Source organism: Thrips palmi, unplaced genomic scaffold (genome assembly GCF_012932325.1).
Source record: "Thrips palmi isolate BJ-2018 unplaced genomic scaffold, TpBJ-2018v1 HiC_scaffold_6, whole genome shotgun sequence".
NCBI lineage: Eukaryota > Metazoa > Arthropoda > Insecta > Thysanoptera > Thripidae > Thrips > Thrips palmi.
In genome coordinates, this window is record NW_023144633.1 from 8,474,457 (window position 1) to 8,497,347 (window position 22,891).

Here is a 22,891-nt window from a genome sequence, read left to right on the forward strand (position 1 = left end):
AAGCCTCACTAGCGCGTGGCACCCACCAACGCCACATGCAAAGCAGCCCGTCACCTAGACTTCGTTCACCGCTGGGCCTATGCTGCAGTCTGCGGTGGCCCGGGCGCGCGCTTTCGAGAGAAGAGAAGTCCGCGGCCGCCCTCGCCATGCCACTGTCACCGGCAGCAGTCCGCGGAGGTCAAAGAGCAGCCCCGCCAGTGGCGGTGCAACTGGGGGGCGGTCTAGCAGTGCGCCACAGCGGCTGGGCTCGGGGCACGTCAAGGACAGCCCCGCCAGGGCGACACCGCACTACCTGGTGGCGGTCTTGCAGTGCGCCACGGTGGCTGGGCTCGGGGCACTTCAAGGACAGCCCCGCCAGGGCGACACCGTACTACCTGGTGGCGGTCTTGCAGTGCGCCACGGCGGCTGGGCTCGGGGCACGTCAAGGACAGCCCCGCCAGGGTGACACCGTACTACCTGGTGGCGGTCTTGCAGTGCGCCACGGTGGCTGGGCTCGGGGCACGTCAAGGACAGCCCCGCCGGGGTGACACCGTACTACCTGGTGGCGGTCTTGCAGTGCGCCACGGTGGCTGGGCTCGGGGCACGTCAAGGACAGCCCCGCCAGGGTGACACCGTACTGGTAGCGGTCTCGCAGTGCGCCACGGCGGCGGCTGGGCTCGGGGCACGTCAAGGACGGCCCCGCCAGGGCGACACCGTACTACCTGGTGGCGGTCATGCAGTGCGCCACGGTGGCTTGGCTTTGGGGAACGTTCGCAGAGGTCAAGGGCAGCCCTGTCCGTGGGGCGGTAACCGCCAGGACGTCACCGTAGAACCTGGTGGCGGCCATGCAGTGCGCCACGGTGGTTGGGCCAGGGCAATGTCCGCAGGGGTCAAGGGTAGCCAGGGGCACGCCCTCAGTCTCCTTGCGAACCGCACCAATGATGTACTAGTCGTTAGGCATTACCATCCTCTACTTCATTCTCGGGTCGTAAGGTGTGTATACTACAGCCTACAGCATCGTCGTTCGCCACTCTTCCCCCGCGCATCCGCGTTCGCGTTCGAGCGACCCATGGGCTGCCGGCCAGCCACCGATGCACCGAAGGGCTGCTTGTGTGCTTCAGTGCTACGCGGTGCCTTTGGAACAGCACGAGTCCAGGTGACTTCCGCTCCGATATGATGTGCATTTGGTTCAGCGCAGCACGCGGCATTCCTTCTTGACCGAAAACGATCCGCCCCTGCGTAGCAGCCAAGGTAAACCCCACCCGATGTGCCCACTGCTTTTTGCTCTATGCACCTCAAGTGGTGTTGTCATGAGGCATCCATCTCTCGTCGCGTCAGCATGAACCTTCGATCACTTATAAAACTTAAGCGTACACTCTAAATTTCTTACGAAGAAATTTCCCATAATACGAAGGAAATGGCGCAAGCATAATACGAAGGTGGTTTTTCTTCGTATTACGAAGGTTTTTCTTTGTATCTTACAATGAAGAAGCTGAAAAGATTCGTATTACGAAGGAATATTGCTTCGTATTATGCTTGCGCCGAATTCACTGTAACATACAAATAACTTAGGTCAAATTTCATTGTAAGACATTTAGAGTGTAGCATTACCCTCTGTTTTCAATCATTATCAGTTTACGCTGGAAATCAAGCGAAACAGGCTCATCCGCCCAGATTTTTCTCTGTCACGATGCACAGGGGAGTTAGTAGTCTATGCTTGATTTCAAGCGTAAAGTCTTCAAGCGAACGATTGACTCGGTTGCGCTATAGTTTTACCAGTGATGCATCTGCCGCGGCGCTGGGTGCGGGTGCATGTGCCGAGCGGTTCGGAGGAGTCGTTTCGTCGCTCTGTCTCTGTCGCACTCATAGGGCTTTCCACAAGGGTGCGAGGGAGCAAGGGACAAACTGCTCGTCTCAATCACTCAAATGCACTGAGAATGAATGAGTCACCATCATGAACCTCCAAATGGGTGATGCGACTTTGTTGCTCAATTTTGCGTGACGATAAATTAATCCCCGAAATTTGATGTCAGGCGGAACGTCGCACAAATCTGGATAGTCGGCCTCGCCGTGAAATCCCCAATGACGTCCTTTGGGGGCCAACACCCTCTCAACCCAACCCAGAAGTCAAAAGTCCCGGCCACCAAGGAGGTTCGTGGCCAGAGCTCCTTTGGCTTCGAAACCATCACCACTTCCTCCTGTGCCCGGACGGCGGCCTCGTGGTATGTCCTCGTATCTCTGGAAGCACTGCACGTAGCACAAACCGGACTTCGGTGTTGGGCGCCGTCAGACCCAGTCTCTGGTCAGACCCGCAGGCCTCAACACCACGTGCGGTCCATCGTGGTGGCTCCGAAACGACGTCATCGGGGACCTTCCTCACGGCGTGACCGACGACGTTTTCCAAAATTATGCAGTGACTCTGACTGCCCAAAATTTAGTCACCGCTGGCTCCTCAACCAAAGTTGCGCGACGATGCGTGCGTCACTCAACGAAAGGGCGAAAGTGGTGACTCTTTTATTCTCAGTGCACAGTGGGCCAGAAGACCGGTGGAGGTGGCCAAAACTCTAGGCGCGTTTTGACCTCCTGAGTCGCTGAATGGGACTCGAACCGAACGTATGACCCCACAAATGGATTGCTCTCCGAACGAAGAGTCTATTGATGGAGTCACACGTTCGGTTCGAGTCCCATAAGCGACTCAGAAGCTCAAAACGCGTCCGGGATTTTGGCCGCCTCCACCGGTCTTCTGGCCCACTGTGCAGTGGGGGCCACTGCTGCGGCGATCATTTGAGGGAAGTCCGGCGGAGGGCTTGCCTCTACTCTCTGAGGACGGTTGGTAAACCGTGGACTGTGGCGGATTCTTTGAATCCAGCATTTGCTTTATCATTATAGCCACAACTGTATCATTCAATTTTCTGTTCCTTGCTGTTGCCTTGTGCATTTATTATTATTTAGTATCAAGTTGTCCATTTGGCAATTTGGAAAGACAGACACTAATTTGTACCGCTTTAGCTTTCAATTTCTATGTGAGCTGAAACTAACAATGTTTTTTATATTTTTCCTGCAGGTGGGGATGAAAAATACTGCAACTGTACAGCAGAATTTCCTTTGAGCAGTCAGCAACATTTATTACAACCTGTTTTCTTACCAGCTTTGTAAGAAGGTTTGTTTACTTTTTGAAATCTTTGTTTTCATATGTTAAATGCGATTTTATTTTTAACACTGTTTCTATTTCTTAGGTTCACGCAATGCATTAAGAATTACAATGATGCCTCTGGAAGAACTCTGTGGAAAAGATGGAAAGGAAAACAAGATTCCCATTAAGGAAACAGCAGGTTTGTGGTTTGATACAGTTCTTGTTACGAACACTCAGTGAGAAGTTCAGAAAGTTTCTATTTTGCAACCCTTAAGGCTTATAAAGAATTTGTTCTTTGTTTCTATTTTTGGTGTTGTGTAATTGAGTTAATGACGTATAAGTTGCTAGCTGTAGAGGACAATAGTTTTGCCATGTGAACCCAACGGAACAAATGTTCATGTACTGCATGCTGAGACACTTAGTGTTTCATGTTGGATTGCTTGAAATAATCTTTTTGTAATGACTAACTGCTCTGCTGACTGAGATATGTTTGGAGTCTTGTAACAAGTCACGCTGAGGTCCTGATGGAAGCTTTTAAATTATCACTCCCAATTAAAGGAAAAAACAGTAAAAAAAACCTAATTGTTAATTCAGTATTGGAAATTGTATCCATAGTTTGTTTATCTTTTGGAAGAAAGCTTATCAGGACAGCCAGACTTGGTGACCACCTGAAACAAAGATAAGATGAAACCATGAAATGTTGATCTGCAAAAGGCTCTCAGCTGCATGGAAAAAAATTGGTTTACGCAGACTGAAATGGAACGCTTGGTTTCTAAGCTCACATAACTCAAAGGTTTGTTAGGTGCTAAGTAATCCTATTGTGCCGTATTTTCAGCAACTTGAATGTCATTATCTTAACAAGACCAGAAACCCAAAACATAAACTTTATATAAATCAAAAGTATATTTGTTAAAAAAATATCTTTGAAACTGTTCTTGAATAGTTGCTCTTTGTTCTGAATAATTTAAGTTAAGTTTTATCCTTTGACTTGGCACTTATCAAATCATTTTTCTTTTGAATATGTTCTAGCTATCTTCTTGAACATGTACTCTATGTAATTATAGAACAAAAGTTGGAGCTTGCACAACCCCCATATAATTTTGAAACAAGTTATGTGTAATGATTAAGATAAATATTTCCTTCTCAAAAAGATGTAAATGAGGGAGGAAAATTAGAACAGAAAGTGCAGTACTGATTTTGTTTGATCTGGAACAAGCCAAGTGCCTCTCACAAGGTCTCTTGTCAATCCTATTACCAGAATGTTTGCTTACTCGTCCTTATGGTTTGCAGGGCCTTCACTACCATTGAACTACAACTTCATCCTGGACTGTTGCAGCAACTTGACTTCAACATGCTTCATCAACTCATACCAATTTCTGGCCTTGTGACTCACCACACCTTCGGGTAAGCGGAGCAATTTTATTTCAAAACAACAACAGCTTGGCAACTTAAGTTTAGTGTTTTTTTTTTTTTTTTTTGTTGCTTTGTTTCAGTGAAAGCTTGTCGAGCGACTTGTTCATCCACATTTCTACGCATGATGCTAAGTATATTTGTTCTAAATTTTGAGCCACACCACAGTTAAGTTAAACTTTTCAAATTTCTATTTTCTTTAACTAAATCTAGTCTCTTTGTTTAGTATTTTGCCCTGTATTTTGGGCACATCAGAACAGCCAATTTGCTTGATTTTTATTTTCTGATTTGTGGAATATCACTAAATCCTTGGAAATGCTCATTGCTTTGAGGATCGCTTTGAATAGTCAGTGTGTCGTAGTCAATCCCTTTCCCTTAGTGGAAGTGGAGCCATTGCAAATGTAAGAAAAGTAATGATTTTATTTTGAATTCGTTTTGTCAACTTAGGGGTTCACTCATCCTCCTGGGATAACTTCGACCATGGTGCTGATTCAGTATTGCGGTCGACGCACATACCCTAATAGATTTTCCAGATAGTTGGTAGTTTATGTTGGGTCACTGCTGACTGAGCACGGCTGGTTAAGGTTTTCTCACGAGTCTGTGTGTTCATGTAGATTATGCATTGTGACAGGAAAAGGACCCTGTGGTAGGAAAGCTGTGTTGATTGTCACGGTTTTATGTGACTAATACTAAGGAGGTGTTCTGTTACAAATTTAATACGTCAGGGTAATGTTAATAGAAAAAGCATTATAAAAACACTGCAAGTCAAACAATAGTTATTGTTATCAAACAATAGCTATTGATTGAAATGCAAGTGTTTCTTGTAATGCTTTTTCGCAGAGGCCACATCAGTTATGTTTCAGATTAACAACAGCCATTTCAGTCCAGGTCTTGCGGACATGGTCACCAACCACAACGGGCTGGCGCTTGGCAGCAGACTTCGCAAGAACTACTTGAAGAGACAGATACATGGAGGGAGGGAGGAGACAAGGGGTGGGTTGAATGAGAGTGTGTGTGCGTGCGTTTGTTGTGTGGTGTTTTGATGGATGTGTTGGTTTGGATGGGTCGTCCTGCGCCACGTTATGGGTCTGCATGATCCAGGAGGGCATGCGTAGTAATACGAAGCAGAGCACATCTGTTTACGTAATATATTCCGAGCGTTAGGTTGAATGCTTAGTCTGAGGTGCTTAGGTCTTTACGTTATTGAAAATGAAGGCAAGCCTTAAGCCTTGAAACGCCTCAACCTGCGGGGGCGTAGCGAAGCGGGATCCGGGGGCCTCACAGCGTTGGAGGCTTTGCGACCCGGTGCCCCGCGAGGGCTGCGCACCCTGCCTTGGTTTGAGCTGTCGGCCGGCGTCGCGTGCCAAGCGTGTGACGTAGCAACATACGGTAGTGATAACTGTCAGGCATCCCCCTCCGAGTAAATTAGGCCCTTTTCGCTAAAAGCCGTCTTGGACGGCCTCATGCATGACATGTCGCACGCTTTCGGGCGTGGGCGTTGACAAGGCGATCCTGGTCGCGTTGTTCTCCTGCGACGCTAGGCTCCACGCAGCCTGTCTTGTTGGCGCTTTCCAATCGATAGCTTTTCGCGAAAGGGCCTACCCTACCAGTCCGCAAAGGGCGCCGGGGCGCTGCATGCTGCATGTACCCGCGGGGCGTAGCGGAGCGGGATCCGGGGGCTTCGTTGCGTTGGAGGCTTTGCGACCCGGTGCCCCGCGAGTGCTGCGCACCCTGCCTTGGGTTGACCTGCCCTGGCGCCGCACCAATGCAGCGCTTGGCCGATGTCGCGTTCCGTGCGTGTGACGGTACGGGATCCAGACAGCGATGACTTCGAGTCGTCGCCCCCTCCGACAGCGGGGAGGGCTCGGTGGCGCCGCCGGCTGTCTCGGATCTTGCCAACGCGCGGCCTCTTGGTGGCTCAGTTGTTCAGTTGTTAGTGCTCCATCGATCTGGCGTGTTTGTGGAACTGCCTCAAACTGCCTTTTTACCTCGAAACTGCCGTCTCTTTTCCCCTTTTTACCCAACTATCCTCTCCTATCCTGTCGTTTCTCGACCCAGGTTTTTTTTAGTGAGTGGGACTCTCACACTACCCGCTGCCTCCAGGGGTCCAGCGTGTGTCCTCTGCGGGGCCCGGGTGCCTAAGGCCGGAGTAGCTTGCTCTTCAAGCTTGCCGCTCGGAGGGCAGTGTCAACGATATCATGGCACTGTAACTTCCCTTTCAGCGGTCGCAGGTTTTTTTCCTGGTAGGTCGGAGTGCCAAATTAAAAAAAAAAAAAAAAAAAATCTTTATGCACAGGCAACATGCAACCTTTTCCCAGTAAATATAAAGTAAACGGGATGAGTTGTGCATTGTTGCGATGAAGTACTCGGTTCTCTTGGAGTCAATTTGGGGGGTAGCCCAAGTCGGAACTAAGCAATTCCTCCCGAACGCCGCGTAACGCTAGAGCGGTGTAGCTCAATCGTGGCTTCCCTGCTGTTGGGAGCGCATGGTACTCGATACTCGTAATGGCTCTCCTGCTAGTCGGATGGATGTCGGAACTCATTTCCGTACGTGCCAGAGACGAAATCTTTACAATTGTAGATTGCTGGCCGTGCATTCCGACTTAATTTTGTATGATACGTAAAGTCCTGCTGTGTTTTTACAATCATATGTATATGGTGCTGAAATTGAAAAATAAAGTGTTACTTATTATCGACTTACTCTCCTAACTTACCCTCTCATCATGACACTTGGAAATATTTGCTTTAGTTGAAAGTATATACTGTTGTTAAGACAGGTAATAAGTAAACTTACAAGGGCAAACGGAACCTTACGGTACACTGTCATGGGCCTGCTCTCTATGGCTCGCAAGAAGTTTATTTCGCCGAAAACTGTGCACTTGTGTAGCTTAAAACGATCTAACTCGTTTAACAGCTCTCATGGCTACTGAAAAGCACACTGCAGGCTGTAGTATACACACCTTACGACCCGAGAATGAAGTGGAGGATGGTAATGCCTAACGACTAGTACACTGCTGGTGCAGTTCGCATGGACACTGAGGCCGTGCTCCTGGCTACCTCTGCGAACGTGCCACTGGCCCAGCCGCCGTGGCGCACTGCAAGACCGCCACCAGGTAGTACGGTGTCGCCCTGGCGGGGCCGTCCTTGACGTGCCCCAGGCCCAGCCGCCGTGGCGCACTGCAAGACCGCCACCAGGTAGTGCGGTGTCGCCCTGGCGGGGCCGGGCTGTCCTTGACGTGCCCCAGGCCCAGCCGCCGTGGCGCACTGCAAGACCGCCACCAGGTAGTACGGTGTCGCCCTGGCGGGGCTGTCCTTGACGTGCCCCAGGCGCAGCCGCCGTGGCGCACTCCAAGACCGCCACTAGGTAGTACGGTGTCGCCCTGGCGGGGCGGGCTGTCCTTGACGTGCCCCAGGCCCAGCCGCCGTGGCGCACTCCAAGACCGCCACTAGGTAGTACGGTGTCGCCCTGGCGGGGCGGGCTGTCCTTGACGTGCCCCAGGCCCAGCCGCCGTGGCGCACTGCAAGACCGCCACCAGGTAGTACGGTGTCGCCCTGGCGGTTGCAGCGCCACTGGCGGGGCTACTCTTTGACCTTCGGGGACTGATGCCGGTGACAGTGGCATGGCGAGGGCGGCCGCGGACTTATCTTTTCCTCTCGAAAGCGCGCGCCCGGGCCACCGCAGACTGCAGCATAGGCCCAGCGGTGAAGGAAGTCTAGGTGACGGGCTGCTTTGCATGCGGCGTGGATCGGTGCCGTGCGCTAGTGAGGCTTACAACGCTGGCGGCAGCCCCATGCCGTCGGAATGTCTGCGCAACCATATTATACTCTAGATGTACTGGAACGGGGTGAGCGTTCCTCCGTGGTTCCATGCTTGTCGACGCTTACTGGTTGCACGTCGAGGTTCACGATGAGGGCCTTCTCTAGCGCGGCCAGGTTCAAAAACTCTCCCGTGTTCGGGGGGTGCGCTCGTGGCGCTCGCCGCCGTCCTTACCGCTTGGTGCACTCGGGCGGAACAGGAATCAGCCCGGTGGGTAGGCAACCCATCGAGCCGCGCGCTGCGGGCGGCAGCTTGCGGCGATACCCCCTGCCGCCAGACACACTCAGAGCTCGGGGACGGTCCCCGACGCGTTCGGGGAGTGTGTTAGGGGGTAAGGGGCATTACGGGGCAAAAATAAAAATTTAAAACGAAATTAAAATTTAAAAAAAAATGGAAAATTTAAAATTTAAAATTTAAAATTTAAAAAAAAAATAAGCCGAGAGAGACGCTTGCATTAGCAAAACTTGCTTTTGGAAAAAAAATTAAATAGAAATTAAATATAAATTAAATAGAAATTAAGAAGAAATTCCTCTCAAACGCACTTGCTCTTTAAGAGCAAGCTCTCAGAAAGCAAGTTCGTTTTTTGTGACAAAAGCAAGTTCGTTTCAGGGAGAGTTTGTGGCGACTCCAAAAGTACTCTATGAATATTGTCGCAGACATTACACAATTTGTTTTGGGCTTTCAATACTTGTCGTTGATGTATTATTGTTGGTTTGGGTTTTTACAAGTTAGTCGTTGTGAAATTATCCCTTGTTCCACACGACTACGGTTTAACAACTATTCCCAATCCAAAACTTTTCCCCTAAAAAAATTTTGGGGAAATGTGTCGCTAAGTTACGACAAAATTTTTATCAGTGTTGAGTTGCTGAGTGATCTTGGTCCCCTAAGTCTTCCAAATTAATCTTTGCCTCTCATTGACAGGCCACTCTTGATCTCGCTAAGTGGGATACAGTGTCGGGGTGGAGAGAACATTACTTAGTAATGCCGGTTGGGGACTTTCGTTTTTTTTTATGGACGACATCGCTACAGATCTAGCAGAGGGACTTTCGAAACACATTGGGGTCATTCCACGCCAAGTCGTCAAGGTTTTGAGGGACGTGTCGGCCGAACCCAGCGGTATTTTCAGGGATTGTTGGCCCTATGGGGCCCCTTGAAGGCCCGGTACTTTTTTCCCCGGAAAATCGACAGGGGTCTGAGATATCTCAAACTTCATTTTTGGTAAAAGAAATTACCTATCAACCTAAAAAATTTATATCTCGGAAAGTATTTGTCCTTTCTCAAAACCGCTTATACCGTTGGAAAGAGGAAGAGAAAAGAAAAAGATGGGTTTTTTTTCCAAAAATTCTCGGAAACTTTTACTTTTTGCACTTTTATAGTGAAATTTTAAAAAATTATGCAATTTTTTTGTACCCTGATCAAAAATGGTGTTCTATGGCTCAAAATGTACCTTGATATGTCCTCTAAGCGAAAAGATCAACGCCCCAATGTATTTTGTTTAGTTCCGGAGAACGAGCGGTTCTTGTGGCCCACTGCAAGGCTACTTTCCCGCTGGAACGGCTCCCATGCCACGCTCGCCTTCTCTGTGTTAGCGGACGTGATCGCCGGGGTTCGGCGACCGTCAGGTAGGATTCCCACCTCACTTTCCAGCCCACTAAGGAAGCGCGGGACCTCAGCGCCTAAAGGGGGCAAGCAAGGGAGAGTTTGGGGAAGCACGAAGGGTCACCTCCCCACCCCATTTTTTGGGATTTGGCCGCGACTGTGCTCCGCGGTGCGCGTCCCCCGCCGGTGGCGGACTGCGGAACTAACGCACTTGGTGGGGGGTGTTTTTTTCTGACCATCGCTTTTTTGGATTAGGTGTCAGGCAGAAAGGTTCGGATACTTGCTGAATCTCGCCCTCCGTTTGTTCCTGGCAGTTTGGAGGTGAACTATATAAGTTTACACTGGAGAATATCTTTGCGTGGCTTAAGTCTGATTCATTTGCTGGTTCAGATTCACGATGGGCTCTCTGCCGTAGTTTGTTTTTTTGTTTCCCTTTCCAACCCAACCACTTTTTAGTCATCTTTTACTGGCTTTGTCACTGTTGTCAAAATGTTTCAAGTATGCACTTGTTCAGTGTTCTCGGGGGGTCAGTGCGGAGAAAATATGGGCAGGGGAAAGCTGAACACCAAATATTTTACTTTGACTGAAGGTGTTTTTTCATAGTTGATATTTGTTTGTTTGGCATAGATGACACGATCCTTGTCCCCTGTGCCCAAAGAAACCCAACCTGAACCCCAAACCCCAAACCGATTTTGGCCCCGGCGTGAGCTTGATAGGGCCCCCGATCTCAGCCCGGACTCGAGCCTCAGGTCGGGGCTCAATCCGGGCTCATGTCGGACCTCCAGATTTTAGGGCTTTGGGTCAAGGCTCAAGTCTTGGCAAAAATAGGTCATACAAACAGGATTTTTTGCAATATTTTGACAGCAGTGACAAAACTAGTTAAAGATGACTAAAAGCTGGTTGGGTTGGGGAAAAGAAACGAAAATCTACATTCAAGAAACGTTCATGGAAGCATACGATACTCGTTTGGTGCTGTCCGCGCACGCCGAGCCGTGCCGACCCGTAGGGCTGTACCTGGGGAGTATCGGTGTTCCACGCAGGCTGCGAGCCACCCATTTACTCACTCTCCCGCCCCGGCAGCCAGCCCCTAAAGTTGTTAGGATACGCACTTGGTTTCTGGACGTGGTCTATACCGCACCAACTGGTGTGGTCAAATGGATGCCAACCACGTTTGGTGCGTTGCAAATATTTCAAATATGCCTTTTCTATAGAACTTACATAGTTCACCTCCAAACTGCCAGGAACAAACGGAGGGCGAGATTCAGCAAGTATCCGAACCTTTCTGCCTGACACCTAATCCAAACAAGCGATGGTCAGAAACAACACACACCACCAAGTGCGTTAGTTCCGCAGTCCGCCACCGGCGGCGACGCGCACCGCGGAGCACAGTCGCGGCCAACCCCCCCAAAAAAGTGTGTGTAGGTGACCCTTCGTGCTTCCCAGTCTCTCCCTTGCTTGCCCTTCAGGCGCTGAGGTCCAGCGCTTCCTTAGTGGGCTGGAAAATGAGGTGGAAATCCTACCTGACGGTCGCCGAACCCTGGCGATCCACGTCCGCTAACACAGAGAAGGCGAGCGTGGCGTGGGAGCCCCTTCCAGCGGAAAAGTAGCCTTGCAGTGGTCCAAAGAACCGCTCGTTCTCCGGAACTAAACAAAATACATTGGGGCGTTGATCTTTTCGCTTAGAGGACATATCAAGGTACATTTTGAGCCATAGAACGCCATTTTTGATCAGGGTACAAAAAAGTTGCATAATTTTTAACATTTCACTATAAAAGTGCAAAAAGTAAAAGTTTCCGAGAATTTTTGGAAAAAATCCTATCTTTTTCATTTTCTCTTCCTCTTTCCAACGGTTTTAGCGGTTTTTAGAAAGGACAAATACTTTCCGAGATATAAATTTTTTTAGGTTGATAGGTAATTTCTTTTACCAAAAATGAAGTTTGAGTATCTCAGACCCCTGTCGACTTTCCGGGAAAAAAGTACCGGGCCTTCAATGGGCCCATAGGGCCAACAATCCCTGAAAATACCGCTGGGTTCGGCCGACACGTCCCTCAAAACCTTGACGACTTGGCGTGGAATGACCCATTGAAGGCTTCCCACGAAAGTGTCCTGTGCGGAACGTAAGTCAGAAGCAAACAAACCGGTGGGGGAAATCTTCTTGAAAAAAGACGTCGCCTGCATTAGAAGACGAGATGTGAAAGTTGCTTTTAAAGCAACACACATAAGTGGGGGTGTGAAAAAGAAAATTATTTTTTCCTAGGAAACTTGGTGGCGGCTATGGTAAAAATTCTTATGCCATTTTGAAAGGGGCCTTTTATCAGACGCTCGTTACTGTTTCAGACTTCGTACAATATCACCAACACGTCGTCCCGAATTGGCTAGCTAAGGCATTTTCCCGTCCTGTACTACGGCAGATTTCGCGCACATTTGCTCTGCTATCACGCCAAGAGACCGCAAGTCACGAAACCTCGAATGCACTAAAGTTATCGTTGACGTGTCTCCAAAAAACATAAAGCCAACAACCTAGGGAGAAACTTAATGCTGCTCATGGTTAAACGCCGACTGCACCCTTGCAAAGAAGAAATGTATGGGCACTATATGGACAAAATATATTGCGTAACATGTATTGGCGAAATATGTGGAAAAGATAATTAAGAACATACTTTTCTTATGTAAGAAATATGTGGAAAATAAATAAATTTCATACACTTAACTATATATAAAGACTGTAGTGTGAATAGAACCATGAAGTCTGTGAAAGACCCGAAGTCTCCCTTAAATATTTTAAAATAGTCAACCCCTCGGTAAGAAGTTTTGCCTTTAGGAGGTCAACAAGACCGCTTATAAAGCCGTCGCCATGGTGACTCGAACCTTCAATCTGGGAGTTACGAAGCCACTTTACCACCCAGCCACGCCATCTGCCTGTCGGGGAAGGTGTACTGCGGCGACAAAACGACGAGTCTCAGAGGCTAAGATCATCTGGCAATGTATGACGCACATAAGTACCTTGCCAATATATTTTATCTGCGCAAAGGTAAAGTTTGAATGATACAGACCTAGGGAGACAACAATAAATTTTTTCAGTCGGTCGACCCCCTTTTTCGAAGATACTGATGGTGATAACTGCCGAACGCGGTCTCGTAGACCCCCCCCCCCCCTTTCCAACCACTCGTTGGAGAGGCCTTGGCGGGAAAGGCGGCCGGCAGGCTAAGCTGGGCCTGTCCCCTGTCGAACCGAGTTGCCGGTATAAAACCACCACTTCTCAGGAATCAGCCAAGGGGGGTAGTTGATCCACGAAGCGGAAGAAGGGGTTAAGTCGAGTTGCTTCAGTGACCTCTTATCAGTCTATCAAGTAAACATGAGCGAAAATTTGGTCCAAAAATAAGTGTGGTGAGACACGTCCCATCCTCTTGCATCTACTTTTAGATGACATTCCCCACCTGTTCTTCCACCTGCAAGGTTTAGGCCTTGCAAAAGTGCACGGATTCAACTCGACTTACCCCCTTCTTCCGCTTCCTGGCCCGCGGTAAAGTCACCCCCGGTTCTTTTGCCGGGGGGTGGATCTATTGCCCTACACCTATGAATCGCGAAGCGGCGCTGGCAACTCGGTTCGACGGTAGGGCGGGCCCTAGCTTGTTCCAAGATCTAAGGCACTCCTACAGTGCCCTCCAAAGTTGGGAACTCTCGCTCAACTTCCTCTTGTACGTACACAGACGACGACGACACACAGACACAAAGGCAAATGCACGTGTAAATTATCTTGAAGCACCCACCGGGTTCCCAGTGCACACGGACACGTTGGGTTGCCTACCCGGAAGGGGCGCTAGACACCCGGAACCTGAATTAGGTCGGGAAGGGCGCCCAGCCCGAGCTGGGTGCGCTAAACACCGTAGTGAAACAGGGTGTTGCAGAGATCCACGGAAATGGGTCGTTCTCGAGAACTGTTCAAAACGTATTTTGTGGTCAACATTTCTGATTAGAGGGTTCAAGCTAAGTTTAAAGCCAACGGATGTCAACTTTGGTTGGCACTTGGAAACTGTGCAAAATTCGAAACCCGGTAAAAGTTTCAAAGTTCTAAAAATTTTGAAACAAAAAAGTGATGTTTGCAGAAAGATTCCAATTTTTTGTCCTCTTTCCAAATCTGGTAGCGGATTTGGTGTACGATGCATATTAACGACGTTATCGACCTTCAAAGTTGCGTGGTACTCAAATTCCGTGAAGCGACCAGCCAAACGGTTTGACCTCCCACCTTGGCAATTTGGAATTATAATTTTTAACTGATTATCTTCCTGCGGGCTTTTCAGTTATCTTTACTCAAACCCAGTGAAAATCAAAGTGTCCGGAACTACCCCGTGTCCGGAATCACCCCACCCCTTACTCTGTACACTATTTCTTTAAGTGTTTGCCCCCGCGGGCCGACCAGACGTGTTTCAGCTCCAGAGTCGCTTAACAAGACGGAACTTGTGAACCCACCATTGGACTCCTCGATAGGAGATTAGTACACATTGATGGGGTCACAAGTTCGGTTCGAGTCCCGTTTAGCGACCGGGCTATAGTCCACCTCCACCGGTCTTCTGGCCCACTGTGCTCTGACTCACGCTACACTGCAACGTTACCGGTCTCGCACGAGGGGCCGTCGAAGCCCGGCCGGCACTGGCACGCGCCGTCGATGTAGTCGCCGCCGTTGCGGCAAGAGGGCGCTGCGGGCAGAGCACTGTCAGGTGATGGGCTGCAGTACCGTCAACGGGGGTAACTTGGGACACTTTTTCACGTTTTTTGAACGCCACACTGGTAAAACTAAAGCGTAACTCTATGCTTGAGTCAAGCATAGAGTTACGCTCGAAGGCGTTACGCGTGAAATGAAGCATACTCAGGAAATTTCCCCATGCAATTAGATAGGGGGAATCTCGGCGGACGAGCCTGTAACTCTTGATTTCAAGCGTAAACTGATTACGCTTGAAAACAGAGGGTAGTACTACGCTTTAGTTTTACCAGTGCAGAGGCAAGGTTCGCAACCCAGACCAATGGATCCTAACTATGTTAAAGTTTGACCCTTTCCCCATGATTTCACTGCAAAGCCAGTGGTAAGTTTGCTTGCCACAAATTTGGCAAGCCGTTTTGAATGCCAAAATTTGGCAAGCTTTGGTCGGCACTCTTCATAAGCTTGCCAAATTTTGGCAAGCTGGGGAGTAATTCCGGGCGAAGCTTGCCAAATTTTGGCAAGCTGGGTGGGGAGTATTTCCGGGCCAAGCTTGCCAATTTTTGGCATTCAAAACGGCTTGCCAATCCCGTGGCAAGTAAACTTACCACTGGGATTGCAGTGTTCATGCTTGTCTGGTTCATTTGCCTCGATTATATCGTTTCCCAGCGTTCTCGAAAGAGTGTCCCAAGTTACCCCATGACCGGGGGTAATTTGGGACAGTAGGTAATAAGCTACATTCCCATGCATCTATTGATGTTAATGGATGTAATAAATTTAAGTCACAACATGTAGACGAAGAATTCAGGCCTAGGAACTATTGTAGGGCCGATATTGGACTAAATGTAGGGCACTGTAAGAAAAAAGTCATAACATTTTCATAACATGTTATGAAACTATTTTCATAACATTGTTGAGAAATTGTTATGAAAAAGTCATAACACATATGTTATGAAAACTTATAACGCTGTTATGAAAAAACGTGAAATGAACAACACTAATGATTTCGTCACTGGTAGCCATTTGATGCCATTGGTTGGACGGAATCATTCCGAAACTGACTGTTGTCGATGCTCTACTACCGGGATTCGAACCTCATCTCTTGTGGTTCTGAGTCGGAGGGTGAACCACTGAGCTACACCAAGTGCGTTGGAGGGGGAAGGATGGGGCAGGTATATGACACCCCGCCGCGGCGGGCGAGTGTGTTATGAAAATTCATAACAAAATCATAGATACGTTATGAAAACTCATTACAAGCGACTTGTTATGACAGCGTTATGAAAAAGTTATGAATCGGTCAATGTTATGACTTTTCACATCAATGTTATAAAATTTCATAAAAAATTCGTTATAAAAAGTCACAACCGTTTTAACAGTGGGCTCTACGTGGGAGTCTCTTTTCTACTGGTAATATCCAAGCATTTTCTGAAAATTTCAAAATATGGATTACCAGAATACAAGACTGCAGAGCAAGGCATCTCTTTCCATCATCAGCGTAAAATCCGAAGTTTAAGTTATGTCAGGGACCGGGTCAGTCAACTCCTAGAAGGCTAGGGCTGCTGGAAACATGAGGAAAAGACTGTCCCAAGTTACCCCCGTAAAATTTCGATTTTTAATAAATTGAAGTCTGGACCGAAGATGGGAAAACTATAATCAACGCCCTTTAGCGAACGTTATTGTCTGTGTATGATCTAACAACCCAGAGAGACTTAACAACCCAGAGAGACTTATCGGCCAAATCTGCATTTCACTCCTTGCACTAGGGTCAACTTGTCAATAATTGACATATTTTGTCAAAAACCCTTCTGTGTAGTTTCCCGTTTCTCAAATACTAATTGTGATGTTATGCACCTCTTCCAGCTTTCCGCGCGTGCCCTGAGGCCTCTAAAACGAAATCCAGCCGCGGGTTTGACGCTAGGAACCCCCGTCGCTGAATGGCATCACCAACAAGCTGTACAGGGCAGACTGTCCCAAGTTACCCCTGGTGTCCCAAGTTACCCCCGTTGACGGTACGGAGTAAGGGCAGCAGCTCTGCAGCCGCATTCCAAATTGCGATTTCGTCACTGTCACTCTCACCAGGGGGACGCCCCATAAGTGCGAGAGAGACAGAGCGACGAGAACGACTCAGAATCTTTACCGGACACTCACCTGCCTTGCGGGCCGGGGAAAGCAACCACCTGCCAGCTCGCTCCGGACGCCTAAAATCTACACAGTAAGTTTACAACAAAAAGTTTTACAACAGGGAAGTTTAGTCACAGGTTCACACTAGTTGTCTTTGGACTCCTTTTGTTCCACGAGTGGAGCGATTTTAAGCCCATGCTACGCTGATACAATTTTGTTTCAGGTGACGCCAGTGGCCTACAGCAAATTGTACTCTTACACTGAGAATCCATGCACAGTAAATTGAAATGGCAGAATCTGTAATGGTCTGAGAGCCCCAAATCGCAGAAACTGACAGGTAAATAGATCCGGGGCGGTTTTGCACCAAAACCGGCAACGGCAAACCCATTCTGCACACAGCCTACGGAATCCGTGCACTCGCCACGGAATCCGGACAACACTGCACCGTAATCGTCAGTTGCGATTCCCTCCACCTCGCGACTTTGAGGGGATCTAGGACAATTCGTCCCCGAGAAATGGTCCTCGGACTATTCGTACCCCCCCATTTCGTCCCCGGGACAATAGGTACCCCACACTGTTCGTCCCCCCGTATAACTGGTCCCAAGACAATTTGCCCCCAAATAATGTTTCTCTGAATTTTCGTTTGTTTATTTCAAAACTGACGGAAAGAACAGGTGCAGCCAAAGATTTTTGTTCCCGTCAAGTTGTGGCCGATAGCGCGCAGGTAGGACAGGATGTCGTCTTCCTCGTAAAAAGTTTCGTAGCGATCTACAACCCTCCTACACTGGTAGCCAACGAATTTGACGTCTCGTTCGTGTTCACGTTCATGTTAGTTTGTGTCACACGGCACCGCTTTGTCTTATTACGCCGAGTGTGGTACTCAATCAGCTGGAGAACTGTCACATTAAAACGAATGAGACACATAGTACCCATGGACACATGTCGTATCACATCCAACGAATGTGACACCCATGTACTGTGACATTCGTTGTAGACATGCTCAATTTGTAATGTTCCTTTGAATGTGACACGCCATGATTGTCGGATTATGGGGCGTCACGTTCGTTTGAATGTCACAATTCGGGCATGTCACGTTGAAACGAATGTGACAGTTAACGTGTGTCACATTAACATAAATCGTGAGGTACCGTATGTCACATTCGTTTTCATGTCTTGGTCGCCGGCATGGGGACCGTCCCGACTGGGACCATTCTAAAATCGGGGACACGTTTGGGGACCAATTTGAAAGGGGGACCAATTTTGCCGGGGGCGAATCGTTTGCGGACCCAAAAGTACTTGGGACGAATTTTCAGGGACGAATTGTCCGGATCCCCTTTGAGGTGTTATATTATTGGAAATAAAGAGTGTACATGTACCGCGTAAGGAAAATTTTAATTTATAGACTTGTCTAAGCAAGAAAAAGTGTGCACACCCATCAAAATATGAAAATAATGTCCAAAACAACAAAAGCATCCAGAGACACAGCGAGGTTAGGTTGGCCAGCGAGACCGCAACCTCTTAGCAGTTTCTGTGAGCCCATACCAGTTTCTGTGAAGACTTTGTCAGTTTCTATTAGCCCATGCCAGTTTCTGTGACTACCAAATTCAGAATCATTTACTGGCGGTTTCTGCCATTTCAATTTACTGTGCAAATGCTATGAATATAGCGTCAATCGGAATGCAAAAGCATTGCACATGAAGTGCAATGTCTTCCCATGCCCATGCATTAGCATTGGACATTTTTGGGACGCATCGCACGTAAGGTGCAATAAGGCTGAGGCATGCACGTATGGTGCGACGAATGTGACATCATATTCAAACGAACGTGACCAAATTCACACTCCCACGAATAGGGTGACGGACAACTCGTCCCCACTAACTCGTCCCGGGTACTTACTTATATCTCGACCCCAGTCTAACTCGGCCCGGGCCGAAGGCCCGACTCGCCCCCAATGTCGTGCCAACTCGTCCCCTAATGTTTTTATTCTTTAGAAAAAAATGTCTTTGCGCGCACCTTGACTTGCGCGGTGCTAATTTACTTAAAACGTGCAACGCCTTCCTATTCCCCTTCTGATTTCGATTTTAACATGGCCACGCCTCATGAGCTGCAGAAACGTCCTAAAAAATAAAATCGCTAAAATTATAGGCCGAGAAAGAAAACCTTTTGATTTTATCGCTTTTTTGCCCTTATCTGTGAGTAACTTAACTTCGCCGGGGATTGTGGTGACTGAAAATTTGAAGTCATCCCGCACAGCCCTTGCTCAACAAGAATATGGCCAGAAATTTGACGAACAAATCGAGATGCAGCCCAAGCGACTGCAAAACAAACTTTAACTAAACTGAGATTCTGAGCAAAACTCCTTTATTAACGACAGATGGCTCTCAAGAAAGTTCCAAAATTTGGTTACATTGGTGCCCAGAAAATGCAACTTTAGGAGTTGTGAGTCCATCGGTCACAACCGGGCGGTTCAAATTTAAGAAACCTGTCCATGAGGCGATCCTTCTAAAAAAGGTAAATAAAAGAATTTAAAAGACCTTATTTGATTGGTGGCGAGTTAACCTGGGAACCAGATGGGCGGGGTCGAGATGTGCGTGGGACAACTTAGGCCGGGGACGAGTTAGTGGGGGCGAGTTGTCCTAGATCCCACGAATATGACGTCACATTCGTTAGCTACCAGTGCAGAATCGAGATTTACCACATTTGCCGCACTCACCGTCGCAGCCTTCCTCGTCGGAGCCGTCGTCACAGTTTCTCTCTCCGTCGCACCTGTAGGGTCCCCAAATACACTTGGTGCCGTCCTTGCACTGGAAGTACTGCCCCGACTCGCACTCGCTGTTCGCTGCGGACAGAGAGGCCGTGAGACGGGGCGCTGTGGACGCGGAGAGGCTGTGTCTAGTCGGCGGGATTCTTTCAGCACAATGCGCTGTAAGAACCAGTATGAGCAGAGGGTGTTCACTCTGGAATCCAGTGTGTGTGTGTGTGTGTGTGTGTGTGATCTCCTTCTCGCATATCCGGAATCTTCTCGTGTCTTGAAGTCTTATGAGGAAATATAGGAAATATCCCATATTACACTGCAAACCTAACTGTCTACTAAGTACAAAATTACAAATGCGTGCTTACAAGTACACACTTACAAACGCATGCTTGGCCAATTACACACTTACAAATGCATGCTTACAAGTACACATTCACAAACGCATGCTTGACGCATGGAGTTATACGGCGTTTGTAAGTGTGTACTTGCAAGCATGCATTTGTAAGTGTGTACTTGGCCAAGCAAGCGTTTGTGTGTACTTGCAGCACGCATTTGTGTGTACTTAGTAGACAGTTAGGTTTGAAGTGTACACTTAGAGTCTTATCAGGAAATATCGGAAATATTTCATATTACACAGGAAAAGGGAAAGATTTTCTTCGTGTTCCGAATTTTATTATTTGTGTTGATTCAATAGTCTACAGGTAAGCTAATGAAACCTGGCTGGTCCCTATCTGACTGCAGATGACAAGTGGCCACGGTGCGACATTCGAAGTTGACAAAATAGTTGAAATCACAAGTATGTTGCCTACCTGCACGGGGCGTCTCAGCCGATTCGCACAGCTAAGTTAAATTGAGAAACCTTGTGTTTAAAGGCCAGAACCCAACTTTTTCTTTAAACAAATCGAAAGATTATGAAATTCCTAGTAAGTGAGTACACATTTGACAAGTAAAGATGCTGCCGCTTACTTATTTTCGAATAGGAAAGTCTTGTACTGCAAGCTTTAAGTTTTAGTGCCATTGTGGCGAAGTTTGGCATCCGCTCACCCAATCAAGCTCATATTGGTACCGTTGGATTACTCTCAAAATTTCCTTTCGAATGGCGTAAGCGGCATACGTATAACGTATAGCTTCAAACACTGCACAACGTTAGTCCAAATCCGAGGACAGATCCGGTTCCTCGTCGCATTTTACGTCAAAATAGCTTCACCGCATGAAAAGCCGAATTGCCATTTGAAGCCATTAAAAAAAAATGCAATATTTAGGGGGTACATTTAGGGTGCACCAGTGAAAATGCAGAGGTTTCGAAAAACGATCATTCTGAGGAAAGTAACCTATGTATTCGATTGATATTTTATTCTTGGCTTAAAATTATATCAAAGAAAAGAAAAATCAGTATGGGAGGGCGGGGTTGCGATGGCAAGACGGAGCGCCAGTGCACTACATTTTTATGCGACCTTGCCTCACTCCTGCCACGATTCCGCCTCTCTGGATTAAGCCTCGAGCACGGGATTTGAAAATTTCTCAACAGGACACATGTGGCTATGGTCTGAACCACGGGCATGCAAAAAGAATGATTTTGAATTTGTTTTTTCACAAGGTAAAATTAGAAATAAATTTTTTAACCAATTGTTTCGCGCTTTTATGGCTGCTGCTCACGTCTTATTTATGGGATGGCCATTTCCGAGGTTCAAACCACAGACGCAAGTTTAACGAACATTTTGCCGCAAACCGCATTAAATTATCTTAATTTTTGCGCCCGCGAGAGTGGCTCAAAGGTACAAAAAAGGTGTTTTGAGTAAAAGCCCTTCTTCTAGAAACATAAATTTGACGTGTTTTTTCGGATTATAAATGCCTCTTTTGACGTATTTTGGTTCCGTTTGCGCCAATATGTTCCTCTTTTCAACTGTGTTTGGGTGGTTTAAGGGTTTTGTAATTGACCTTCAAGTGAAAAAACTTAACGTTAACAATTGGTCTGAAATATGAAAAAAAGTTACTTTTAGCAACTTTAAAAATGTGCACAAGCCAAAGTAATTGGAATTTTAGGGTGGGGTTTGCGGCGTTCGACTCGGGATGAATAGCAGAAAAATAAGATAAAATAATAAAGAAGGCTAAAATTCGACGATTTTCACTGGTGTGCCCCCATAAAGAGTAAATATTTAAAACGCCGATTTTGACGAAACCACTTTAGACGTAGACCTTATCGTTTGTGGGCATGACCACTAGGACTACCTTCGAGCCAAATTTGGTCAACCCTGTCAAAGGTCACCCTTATCCGTGTATCTCTTATATGGAATCTTACCATCCACACAATTGACAGCGACCCAGAGAAGGTGTACAGTCCAATGGACGGCCTACCTAGCGACACGGCGGCCAGAAGGCCGAGCAGGATGAGGAACTGGGTCGCCATCTTCTGGGAGGGTTCGAGCACTACTGCCTGGCTGCTGCGGAGCGACAAGCCGACCGCGTGCCGCGCGGGGCCTCGCAGCACGGGCCGTGATAGCAGGGTCGGAAGCGTGCGTATGTCATGGCCACCAACACGATAAGTGAAAATTAGTTAGAAGCCAACTCAGTATCGCGTGTCTGGAAGTAGTAAAGTGGGATAAAAAAGAAAGAAACTTTGAGGGGGTAGCAGCACAATGTTTTCGTGATTTAACGGTTTTCTAACCTTGTGCCGGAACGTTATACACTGAGAAAACCTTACAAACTATTTCAGGCCTAACAAACAAAGCAGTTTGTTAGGACAAAGTATTTTGAGCTTAAATAAGCTTACAAAGAAAATACTTCGTACTTTAAGAACTAGTTCTTCGTACAACTAAGTAAATTAGTTTGTACGTAAGCTTATGTATGCTCAAAATACTTTGTAAGGTTTTAAGGGTGTACGTACGAAACTTGATAATGCTGAAAGAAAAACTGTTTTCACCCCTACAAAGAACACTTTTGAATCCGTAGTACTGTTCCAATGCTGCTGTTTTCCCACTGAGTTAAAGCTACTCTTGATCCGCAGATCCTTCCACCCGGGCTGCCTTTCGCTGTGGTAGCCATTATTAAATTTTACGTTGTTTTTACAACATATGGTAAGGCTACCAAACATGGATCACTTTAAAGAAATGTCCTGTATTTTCTTCTTCAGGGGACTATCAAACCAAAGAAGTGCAAGGTATTTAGAATGACATTTTGAAAACACCCTATCACAGAAAATGAGGTTCTGTCTTTTTGCCATTTTCACTTTTTCAGGTGACGAGAATCAAAATAAAGACAACTCTTCAAAATCTGCCTTTTTCGGCAACTTGTTTCACAGCAAAGCTGTAAAAAGCTTAAGCAAAACAGATAATTCTCAGAGTTGTTCTTTAGGAGACTATCAAACCAAAGAAGAGGAAAGTA

General features: G+C 47.4%; 1 protein-coding gene and 1 long non-coding RNA gene across 3 annotated transcripts in view; one reads left to right on the forward strand and one right to left on the reverse strand.

Annotated features, from left to right (window-relative positions):
• Positions 1–3,011: 3,011 nt before the first annotated feature.
• LOC117651899 lies at positions 3,012–7,474 on the forward strand. Its single transcript, XR_004588136.1, has 4 exons — positions 3,012–3,139; positions 3,216–3,311; positions 4,403–4,516; positions 4,606–7,474. It is a non-coding gene; the product is annotated as an uncharacterized LOC117651899 (long non-coding RNA).
• Positions 7,475–13,441: 5,967 nt separating this feature from the next.
• LOC117651842 (putative vitellogenin receptor) overlaps positions 13,442–22,891 on the reverse strand; it is a 47,087-nt gene continuing 37,637 nt past the window's right edge. The window contains exons 1-4 of one of the 2 annotated variants that reach the window (XM_034396265.1): positions 21,866–22,143; positions 19,469–19,594; positions 16,783–16,839; positions 13,442–14,635 (exon numbers count right to left, since the gene is read on the reverse strand). In XM_034396265.1, the coding sequence (XP_034252156.1) occupies positions 14,535–14,635; positions 16,783–16,839; positions 19,469–19,594; positions 21,866–21,917 (336 nt within the window). In that variant the 5' untranslated portion in view covers positions 21,918–22,143 and the 3' untranslated portion in view covers positions 13,442–14,534. Of the gene's footprint in view, positions 14,636–16,782; positions 16,840–19,468; positions 19,595–21,865; positions 22,144–22,891 lie in introns of those variants that run through there. The other variant, XM_034396267.1, reaches the window with a different exon arrangement.